Below are 12,555 nucleotides of genomic sequence, written 5' to 3' on the forward strand. Positions count from 1 at the left end.
CTGGGCAAAAAGGCTCATGAGTCCGACACTTAGGCAAACAAGGCCCACGAGTTCGACGCTAGGCAAAAAAAAAAATAAATAAATAAATAAATAAAATAGAATAAATAAATAAATAAATAAATACAAAAGAAAATAGAAATAAATGAATAAATGAAACGATTAATTCCACGAGTCCGGCATTATATCACGGGGCTAAATGGATCAGTCTTGTGTGCCTTTTTGCTTATAGTGTTGAACTTGTGGGCCTTGTTTCCTATAATGTCCGACTCATGGACCTTATTTGTCTAGTGTCGAGTGCATGGGCTGTAGGCCTAAACTCGCGGGTGTCGACCTCGTGACGTGCCTTTCGATATATCATAGCATTGTAGAAACTTTGTCTGTGGGTTTTAGGTCTGATCAGAGGATAAAACATATTTGCCAAAGCATGGGAGTCACATTACATTCAGCAAAAATAGAATTCAAATCAATAACCAATACACCGTCATGTTTTACAGTCACAGATTCTATGTAATTATATATGCACATTGTTTCATTTTACATGTATGTGTTATGTATGATTGTTTTTGCTGATATTATGCTGTTTTTAAGTTTATGAATACAAGGGTCATGTCTTTATTGTCCATACAGAGCCTCTACCACGAACAAGTAGTTCAACTCACTGATGGAATTACCAACCTATTATTATGAACAAGAGTAATAAATGAATGAAATGAATCAATGAATCAATAAATAAAAACAAACTTTAAGAGAGACATGATGGAGGGGAAGAGAGAATTACACATCACATAAACATGCCATTTTACTTCACTTTTTTTATTTCCTCTTACTGTTATACCTCTTTCTCAATTGCACATTTCATCAGTAATAAAGAAAACTGCGAAATCATTCGACAAACCGACAAAAGTTGTTGACCCTTAATACCTGCTCAAGGGGCCAACATACCTTTATGCTGGGGAAACGCGATTAGAATCTCCAAACAATGAGGTCCGCACAGACAGAAATATTCAATTACGTGTATTACATACCTCCATATTTCTTTTTCAGAACAATAATTATGAATGAGAGTGTAGTTACACATGTTTTCGAGTTTTTTCTCTCTCCTTTTTTCCCTGTTATACTGAGTGAATACGATCTTATGCTCAATCTGTATCATTAACACCAAGTGACATTGAATCCGCGTCACCAATTTAAAGCAATAGGTGACGCAAAACATTCAACGTCTTGGTCAAAATCATTACGGGAAAAGAAAATTAAATATTCAGAAGAGACAAACAAAATCGGAAAGTTGACACAGTACTGTTTGCTTCAAGACTATTAAAAGCAATAAAAACAATATTATGATAACTGTTATGGTGATAATTAGAAAACCTTCACTCATAAAACGTATCCATCATCACATTACAGTATAGATGCAAGGAAATTTTCAACTACATTATACCAACAGATTCTTCTGTGTATATTACGATAATCACCAATTATGAATTATAATTTAAAAAAATCATATCAGTGTAGGGGACTTAACACTGACTGATCGCATTTAATGCAAGTGCTATACACTGTATATTATATTTCGAAGTTTACAACTACCAACAAAAATCCTTCATCACTTTACAATAATTGTACATAAACAAACAAACAAAAGAATTGCCAACAATGCAGCAAAATATAATAGGAAGTGACAGCTGATGTGAATGATACCCTGCTCCGTGATAAAGATGACTTGAGGATCATAAATTATTGATGTGAGGTCATACGCAATTTGCGATGTATGCCAATAAAAAGAGAACGCACATCAAGGACACCGGAGTCACGTGGTTTGAGTTGCCTGTTGCAGGAGTTGAGATAAGATGAAAGGAGGTCGAAGTGATAACAGGAGCTGATGGAAAAGAATAATATACATGACTTTTTGAATGCGGGACAAGATATTATATTCTTAACTCACGCTGTTTATGGTACCAGTTTCCCGAGTTCGGAGTCATGTTGTATATATGCATTCAGAGTGAAGATCGTGTTTCCAGGCAAATTGTACAATTGTACTTATTTCTGATACAGTAATAAATTGTTTCCTACGTCTTGACGGTAATAGACATCACCGCCATGATGAAAGGCATGTATGGATGTATCAAAAACAGTAAAAAAAGAGAACTATTGCTTTAAAAGAAAATTCCACATTATAGCCGCAGCGTTATGAAATACAAGAATACGAGTATTAAGGCATAACTAATTGGGTTTTCAATTTGCATACAAGAATTAATGAATACGTTTCAAAATGGAAAAAAAAATGCTCTTTAATCTATGAGTTGAACTTTGACGGTTAACATGTGAATGTGTGCTCGTCTTAATCATTACCTGTTTGTGTAGGTTCGAATGGCGTTGTCGGACCGAAGACAGGCACTTCTCTGATATCATTTAGGCACTCTTCGGGGTTTCCCCGTCTGACAGTTAGCAAAGAAACATACAACACACCATTTAATCAAACATTAAGGCTCAGTAAAGATCGCCAACGAAGAAAATCATATCAATACACTTATGTAATGAGGGCTAAGGGCGCAAAATAGTCAAAGTATAAAGAAAGCAGAGTTTTGCAAGACTAATTCAGAGAGGTAGTCAATCAACAAAACTCTGTGCATCATGTTGTGATTCTATTCTCTCGACGTCAGCATTACACACTGATAGTACAATGTAAATGTACATGATATATGAATATTTGTTTATTCAAACTACTATATAGTTTCTTGAGTAATTTCACATGGAAACATAATAATTATATACTGAACGTCATTCATGCTTCCCTTTTTCAATGTCAAATGCAGAAACAAAATGTTCTTTCTCAATAAAACACAGTAATATGATATTAACTTCATTTACTTTTTCATCTATGCTGTTTCCCTAAATGGAGGAAGACATACTTTCTAGGATCTATGATCCTGAAGACCTTTCCTTCGTCAACGTTTGTACGAGCAGAGCTAGTTGACAGTAGATAGATCTCACCTATGATGAAAACAGAAACAAAAACATGTACAACAAACTTTCTTCGATTTCGGATTCCCAAGGACCGCACTTCCTATCTCACTTTGCGTTTTCGCCATTACTACAATGTTACAGCCATCACAAACAATATGTAGGAAGTATAGGCAGATAGTGATCTGTGTCTTTCTGGTGGAAAGAGATGATACATGTACTGTAATTGTCGTAAACTGCGACATACCCTTCGTAGATTGTGTTAATACAACTCCTGTTATACTCTGTAAGATAATACCATGTATCGTGCTGATAGACCTGAACTCCTTCAGTTGATTCATAATGTCGGTAAGGAGGTATTTTCTCACTGTGTGATGGCATGTCCGCGTGTGCAGGAACATGAACAAAAGACAAGGCATGGTATAATGCGTGCGGCACGTGTTTGTTTGTGTGTGTGTGTGTGTGCGTGCGTGCGTGTGTTGAAAATTATATTATGCTCTTTCTAAAAATCGAGTGCCGAGTGTCATCTTGGTGCACTTTACGTTATTGACTAAGGCTGCGTTCACATAGAAGTATTCGGTATTCGCTATTCGCTATTCGCTATTCGGGCCCCGAATACACCATCACCCGCACCGTCAACTCACCATCCCATGCAGTGAGGATTTCTTCCTCCTACATCCTAGCAAATCTTATTAACAATTTCTAAACTGCATCAGAATGTCATTCTACATGCTTATTTTTTGCTAAAGGGCAAATCCAGACCAAAATTGTCATTATTTCATAAACGAGAGACGGTATACGCTCCAAGAAAATCGAACAAGTTCGATTCCCACTTTGCTATACTTTTCGCAGCTATTCGGTACTTTCGAATAGTGCCCTCCTATATGAACCGGTGTGAGGAAATCCTATCGTTCGATTCAAGCTATTCGCGTGCCCTCGAAAAACGAGTCCGAATACCCGAATAGTATACTTCTATGTGAACGCAGCCTTACGCTGAGCGATGGATAGATAAAAATACCGAGCACACACAACTAGTAATTCACATGCTCTTACCCATTTCGTCCTCTCCAAAAGAGAGGATATTTTTGGGGAAAGTACCCAACATGTTTCCAGTACACACTGTGTTGTCGCCCAAACATAAGTCTTTATTATTCCATTCGCCTGACGTCAAATCTTCGGTCAGCTCAAAGAGTCTCCTTTTGAAAACAAGAACAAAGAAAAAAAAAACGCATTGTGTATTACTTGCAGTGAACATGATACTAAAATGAGCAATTAGGTATACCGGCACGGATGATTAGTTGTTTTCTGCGCAGAATTTTGACTGATTTTGACAAATTGGCTACTGAGATTGCCATTGTAACTTATGAGCATTAGCATGTTGCAAAACGCGTTTGTATAAGAATCAATGAGACTTTTTTTTTAAATTCTAAGTTGCGATTTACTGTTATGAGAGCATTCGATGATTTTGTCTTGACAAACAGTATAACAGTGTTTGTAACTAGACATTTTTCACTGTTTAAAAAGTCCATTTAACATTCAGAATGGTCGCGATCAGTAATGCGTCTTCTCAAACACATACACAGCAGTACACACATCACAGAAATACACACGTCCTGATCGATAGATTGGTTAACAGTCAATATAATACAGCAAATATAGCTTTAGTCTGATGATACAATCTCGACAATCAAAAACATCGGAGATTGCGCATATAGGCAAAACAATCAATCAGTGTTCGCTATCACAATTTTCCGTTTTCTCAAACATACACAACACAGAAAGAGGTGGCGGTTTGGTGACAGCAGAGCCTGCAGACGATAAGATTCCTGCTGACTTTCGATCAGATGTCCCGAGTTCGAATCCCGCCGAGTGCCTATAAACGTCCTTATATGGACAAGTTTGTTTTATATACCCACTATGCCACTATCATGATTATTATCATGGTGACATAACTAGTAACCAAGTTAAGAGTCACGTACCCTGATGTGTAGTCTCCGTAGATGTACTTCCCATGGAGATTGGGATATTGGCAGCCCCTGTAGACGTAACCGCCTATCACACACTTCCCCACTGAATGTGGGTAGGCATGAATTGGCAGAACTTCATCCTCTGATAAACGCATCAGACCGGGGGGGGATAGAGAAGAAGAGAGACAAACAATGTCAAAGTTCATAATTTTTTAAATACTTTGGTATCTCTTGTGCCCTTTTACGTATATTATGCGGAAATAAGTTTAAGATACCGGTTGGAGAATGAGCTGATCTTGTTCATAATATTAATATAAACTGTGATTAAAACCAAGCAAGGTTATTTTTCTCACAATAGAATTTCAATTCTAAAATCAGATTATGAAGACATAGCAGGGTATCGTTGACTAAACTGTTATGTTTACACAAAAAACCCATTAAAACCACTACAATTTGTACACACTCTCTGACTTTAATTACTTTGAAATGCATCGTTATTACTATTTACAATTATTGTATTCTGTAACTGTTTGTGATCATTATGAGAATCATAAGGACGGAAAGATTAAAAAACAAAACAAAAACACTTCCACAACACTTCGGAAGACCTTATACAGTGTGTGGTATCAGGTTTACGACCTGTTGATAACGACCAATGAATGATGGCGTATGAGTGACATGACATGGGCGCAACTACTGTTACCTGATTTCTTGATTTGACCTAGAAGTAAGCATAGTTGAGATTGAAATAAATGCCGCAAATGTATTCTAGAATAAACAGTCAGGATTGTTGAACGTTACTGCATCGGGTCATCAGGCATAACGTAACTGTCATTAACTCCTTGGCGTTTATACCATCAAAGCTCAGATATTATGACGAGTTTATTCTCTTTATAGATACGTCCATCTAGCTCTTTCGTACAATCTTTCACCGTCCGCAGCTTACCTTCTAACTCATTGCATAATGACTGGTCGTAGCAGGCAAATCCTTCCTTTCCCCGCCATCCGTAGTTGCCCCCTTTTACGATTATGTCAATCTCTTCATAACTCGACTGCCCTACGTCTCCGCAGAAGATACGACCCCTTCCATGGCCCGTCTGGGGATCCCCCCTGTCCACCGAGCACCGCCACATATTGCGGGCTCCATAGGCAAAGATCTCGTGGCGCCTTTCACTGCTGGAGTGCAGGGGCGGATCCAGGAATTCTGTAAAGGGGGGGGGGGCGTGACTAATGTTTCTGGTGCCACTTCCGGGTTTCATTTCATTGTTTTTCTTTTTATTTCTTTTGTTTTTTACGAAAAATAAAGGGGGGGGGCGTGCGCCGGTTGCGCCCCCCTCTGGATCCGCCACTGGGAGTGGTTCACGTAGGGGTTGTCTCTCGGGATGGCGTACTGGAGACCATTCTCTTGCCGATCAACGTCTATTCTTATGACAGATCCCAGTAACTTTTCCCTGCGATAAAAGACGCAAGTATACAGACGCTGGTTTACACTTTCACCCCCTTAACAATAATAGTTGCATGAGATTACTCACATCACCATGGTGATGATAAGAATAATTTTGATCTAATAATAGTTCAGCAAATACATACCACTGGTATAAAAATATCGCAGTGATAATAAAAATTAATGGTTATCAGTGCTATGTATCAAAACTGTTCAGTATAAGTCAAGTTTTCTATCGCCATTATCAAGAGACAGTAAACAACGCAAGGCCATTCACGCATCATTATACAAAATGCATTCATATGGCAATTTTTAAATAGCCATGACACGAACGAAAGGAATGTATAGTCTGCAGTATGATGGAAGTATAAGCTTATTGATTTCTTTGATTTTATGCTTCCTGATATCATGTAGCGGAAGCATTAGATGGGTGATGCGGGGTCACCCCCCCCCCCACCCCAAACGACATAAAAGTCAAATTTGAGCTTATCAAATTTGCACACGGAGACATATAAGAATGCATTTTTTGAAGAAAAAAAAATCACATGAAAAAAGGAAAAGAAACTAAAGCGAAAGATCGATGATAATTTGAGAGATACATTTCTATTCTGGATGTCGAGAAATCTAGAGGCAGTATTAGATATCTGCGAAACATAAAGCAATCGGAACTGTAAAAAAATTCTTATTTACTTCACCACGACGCTGTTTTGTTTTTTTTTTTCATTAAAGGAAACCAAATCCAAAATGTATAAATGTGGATTGAGTGAAAGCAGCAACATGAGTAGAACACAATCATCAGTGAAAGTTTGAGGAAAATTGTACAATCAATACAAAAGTTATCAATTTTGAAAATTTCGGTATATACCGTCATCGCTGGATGAGAAGAGTGGTCTGTTCTACAGCTTATGACGTCATCGTATGGACAACAATGTATACAGAAAATATTAAGAAAATTCAACAAATCCAGATATTCACTTTTCTATACAGCATAATGAAAGAGCACAGGATTTTCAGTACCTCTTTCAGAAAGCAAGGAAAATAATATTACCCTGAATTATAAGTCAGTAACAGGTCGATGGAATGTGTACTTTTCATGAAAAATGAAAATTGTCGAATTTCCTTCAATAAAAATCAATCATACCGATTTATCGGTATAGGAGAGTCAGACAAAACCCGTGGATCTACCCAAGAATCAGAACCTCATCAGCTTCAAAGAATGCCATTGTTTGACATTCTTATATAAATTAGCATTCGCTTTGTCATTTTTCTCAACATTTGCCTGATTCTATAAACACTCAAAGTATCGCTGATGATCTAGCACATCTTGTGTTACTCTCTTCAAACACACAACTTGTATCCTTGCGTGAATAACTCCATTCACCCATAAACTCACAGGTTTTGTCCATTTCCATGTTCTCCAAACGGATCACCTCCTCTGCCACCATCACCTAAGAAAGCGTACAAGTATCCTTGGTCGTCGAAGAGTATCTGACCCCCATTGTGATTGGATGCTGGCTGCTCCACGTCCAGGATGACCCTTTCGGTTGCCATGTCAACCCTGTTTGGATCGTCGGACATCACCTGGAACTCACTTATCCTGGTCACGTGAATTGAAGAGCTCAAGGTGTTATAATATACATACACCTTTCTATTATCGACAAAACTTGGGTGGAATGCAAGGCCAAGGAATCCCCTCTCGTCTCCCCTTCTACTCGAAGTTAAAATCACATCTTGAATGTCCATGAAAGGCTGGTTAATCCTGGTTTTATTCCTGAAGAATACGTGCACTATACCCACCTGTTCAGCGATGAAGAGCCGGTGAGTGTTGTCGTTAGCATGAACTGCCAGGACTGGGTTACGAAGCCCGTTGGCAAATTCTTCGAAGCAGACACACCCTTCCCCGGAACCCGTTTGATAGATTCGTGCCTCGTCATTAAGAAATGAATCGTCGAGGATGTTTGGATAGCAGTAGTCCATATCAGTGATTTGTACTGCATTGCAGAATGCTGCCTCTCCCTGGCGGGATGCGTCGAGGAGGTTGGCGTTGTCTGTTAGCAGTGGAATCAATACGGAACATTTCTGGTAAAGAGATGAGCAATATTCCCCGCACAGACCAGGTAAAGGCGTCTTGCGGTGTGTTGTTTCCGCATCGTACAGGTGAGCTGCATATGGCGAACACTCCTGGCACAGTACATCCTTGAGAAAAGTTCCACACTCCAATGAGACATCTGTAGAAAACTGAGACCTGAGCGATCTGTACACTTGCTCAATCTCGTTATTTCGTGATAAGGTGCAACACCCAAAATCTTTATAGCTGTCACAGAAGGGCTCACTATCTGCGTTAAGTTCAAATGGAGGGTAGAAGTCCAAACACTGGGGATGTCCCAGGATTGTGACGGAACAGATCGAGAGCACTAGGATGAGCCCGGCTATAGTGACCGCCATTTCTCGTCACAGAGGTTTCTTTAGCCCTAAAAAGATGAGAAAGGTGAAAAATATTATTTCATTGCACAGTGGCATTACAGTACACATCAGGCAAGATAGAGGCAGTCGTTGCAAACCCGCACAAAACTATGCACTTATTGGACTATTACTTAGTATTGTGCATACAATGTACAACATCTGCGACTGTAACATAAATAATTATATAGACCATACTCTATACATGATTCTAGAACCATTACAAGGAGACCAACCGTTTTATGTAATATCAAATATGGCACTACACTCTTAATATTGCATTAAGGTAGTAGAAATTGACTTTTATTGTTTTGACATTTTCATGGGTACTATACAGTAGACTGATGTTACCCTTGACATCCGCTATCGTATATTTTGTCATCTTTGTACGTTTATGTCAACACACTTAGTCTTATAAATGCCGAATAGGAATAGCATCACATTATTACAGTATACCAAGTGTGATTCAGAGGCTCATTGCAAACATTTGCCCATTCGTCACTGCGATAGTTCCATCGGCTACAAGGCAATGTCACACTTGGATTCAGTTCAAATGATTAAGTTCAGAATACAGATATAATCATTTTCCTCAGTGCGGATTCATTTTCGCATACAATGGGTGACTATGAATTTAGCTTATCATCATCTCTGAAAGCCTTGATGTGACATTGATGGAGAAAGTATAGACCATGGTAAGGGAGTACTCGCAAATGAACAACATTTCTGTCCCTTTAATTTATTTCACGTATTTAAAAAAAACAAACAAACAAAAAAACAGCATGACATTACACTCTGTGTAATCATGGGCCAGCAAAGCATTGGCAACAAATCTTTGGCTCGTCATTTCCTCTTCCTCATTGTTGGATACCTCGTTGAACCTTATGTGTTTTTGTTTTTTGTTTTTTCTTCGCCACTGTGGCGCAACGGTTACGTCAAGGACAGCGGGTTACTCATCAAACTTGCTCACCATATACTGTGGGAGTATACAGTACATCAAAACACTGCGATAATAACACACACTATATTGAAAAAACAACACACACACACACAACACACACAAGCACACACGCATAAAATCTCATTGTTTCTTGTTTCTAAATGCGCTTGATGACCAAAACTGTGCCTTTTTGAACATTAAAGGGAAGGTAAACCCAAAGAGCAATGTGGATTGAGTGAAAGCAGCAACATTAGTAGAACACATCAGTGAAAGTTTGAGAAAAATCGGACAATCGATGCAAAAGTTATGAATTTTTAAAGTTTTGGTGTTGGAACCGCTGGATGAGGAGACTACTAGAGGATACAAATGACGTATGAGTGGACAACAATACAAAGAAAATATAAAGGATATTCAATAAAAATTCACTTTTCTAGAATTATGAAAGAGCAGTGGACCAACCGCTTTCAGAAAGCAGGGGGAATATTTACTACCCTTAACATATGTCAATATCAAGTTGATGGAATTTGTAATTTTCATGAAAAATGGATTTTTGTAGTATTTTCTTTATATTTTCTTGATATTGTAGTCCACTCATACGTCATAACCTCTAGTAGTCTCCTCATCCAGCGGTTCCAACATCAAAACTTTAAAAATTCATAACTTTTGCATTGATTGTCCGATTTTCTTCAAACTTTCACTGATGTATTCTACTAATGTTGCTGCTTTCACTCAATCCATTGTTCTTGGGGTTTATCTTCCCTTTAATCCCATATATTGGTCGCATATAACTTGCGGGCTAAACGTGATTAAAGAGGCTTGCATACTGAAATATGACGGCCACAGAAAAGGTATAGACGGCGGTCGAAGGAATCTCACCATGCTGTCTTCGTTACAACTAGTTTGAGAAACTGTCGCTGTGCATGTCACCAGTAATGCAACCTATAGTGACCGGTTTATAGAACTTCGCTCAGTTTTATACAACTTTTCTGTCCCTTTAATTCATTTCACGTATATCAGCATGACTAAAATAACAAGGACAGTGTGAATAAAGACCAGATCTAGAGTCAATCGAGGATCTCGACTATATACTCTATAACTAACATTCACGATGATGTCCGCATATCCTCGTGTATAATAAATAAGTCGAGGTTAATAGAGGTACCTAAGGGATCCATAATAGATGATAGACTTCTTACCAGTGTGCCAAGGGCTCAGGGCAAAGTTTCTATAACAGAATTAGGGTATAATGATATTCCAAAATAGAAACATTTGATAGCAAAAACGTATGTTTTTCAAAAAGGATGACCGCGAGGTGCAATCAGATTGAGTACGGTATGATCTATAGCATGCATCATTGATTATCTTGTGATGAACATTAAACAACCATTGCGAAATTTACAACACTGTCATATTGTACTATTAGTATATAAGCTGCTGCTTGGGACCTGATCGTTCAACGTCGGCAACATACCTTCACTGACAGCGTTATAAAAAATCTTACCTTATGTGTACTATAGCAAGGCGTCTGCCATAAATGCACTTTGGCTATAGTGTAGAATTCACAAACGTACTTCCAACCCTGCAGTAACTATACTGTTGATTGTAGACAATGTAAAAAGGAAGGCTGTTTCAGCGAGCTATAGCAGACACGTTCTGTGATCACGACAAACAATGCGCAAGCACTGTGATGGAACCATGACACAGCACAGAAAAGCCGACAGTTTCCCCCCGACGTTCAGTTTGTGGTATTAGGCCCATAACATCGATTTTACACGCACGGATAAGCAAAGGTTTTCTTTCTTTTCTCTCTTCCGTGAAGCTCTAGCTGTTTATAGCGAGTGCGGATGTATAGACCGAACAAAAAGTATATATATATATTTCCGTAACATATGTGATGAAATTATGTTCATGTGCGAACGTCATAGATACAAATAAAGATAAAATCATAATGCTATACGAATTGTTAGCATCAGGCTTATACTCTGCATGCAGTAATTGGTATTTGCGAAATTCCCTGAATTTCTCAAATTTCCACGGGTGAACTGCATTGTTTTATATTAATGAATCGGACGTGTGTACACTTGACACACTGTAATTCAGATGATTTTAACATTCGATGGATGTTCACTAACAATTACCCAGATGAACTGTGAGGATTCTGTGATTATATCATGTGAAACTTAGATTTGTTATAAAGTATATCATCACTGCGGTGAAAATTCCAGATCAATTTCAAGAAATGTATAGCCTGCCAATGTGCTATATTAGATGGAAGAGACTGTGCGATTACATTCGATCGATCGGGTCCCCTCTGAGAACCTTTATTTCACCTAGTAGATTATAAATAAGTTGAGGTTTGGTAAAAAAACGCTTTTACTGAAATCCATAAACTCTTCTGACTCAACAGAGGGGGTATAGCTTACTATCATACATGATTAGCGACAAAGAACTCTAATGGTGATACCGGGCCTAAAAGGCCGACCACGCCCATATCCCTCTTTCAGCTCCTGCACTTAGGCTACATGTGACGATATTCGAGTCTTCTAGTATAATTATGATCTGTCAATCGCCAAACTGGATTTTGGTAAAATTTTGATTACTTAAAAAAGAGAGGAGAAAAAAAAAATCATCAATCGTAGTTTGAAAATAAGCGACCCTAAATATCGGTGATTGGATAATTGGTCTTCACTTTTTTCTGTTTGTTTTTTTTTTTCTTCTTCTTCTTTCCTGATGGGCGACGGTTCTAATCAGCCTATGCAATAACTCACTGCTCACCGTGAGAAGGT

General features: G+C 38.3%; 1 protein-coding gene across 1 annotated transcript; it reads right to left on the bottom strand.

The window, feature by feature from the left end:
* Positions 1–1,427: 1,427 nt before the first annotated feature.
* Positions 1,428–8,817, bottom strand: LOC140234299 (HHIP-like protein 2). The gene is made up of 8 exons (XM_072314366.1): positions 7,766–8,817; positions 6,278–6,379; positions 5,875–6,104; positions 4,941–5,070; positions 4,015–4,157; positions 2,910–2,991; positions 2,350–2,435; positions 1,428–1,825 (listed from the first exon to the last, which is right to left on the bottom strand). The coding sequence occupies exons 1-8, from the start codon at positions 8,815–8,817 to the stop codon at positions 1,749–1,751; spliced, it is 1,902 nt and encodes a 633-aa protein (XP_072170467.1). The 3' UTR covers positions 1,428–1,748.
* Positions 8,818–12,555: the final 3,738 nt, after the last annotated feature.

Source organism: Diadema setosum, chromosome 1 (genome assembly GCF_964275005.1).
Source record: "Diadema setosum chromosome 1, eeDiaSeto1, whole genome shotgun sequence".
Lineage (NCBI taxonomy): Eukaryota > Metazoa > Echinodermata > Echinoidea > Diadematoida > Diadematidae > Diadema > Diadema setosum.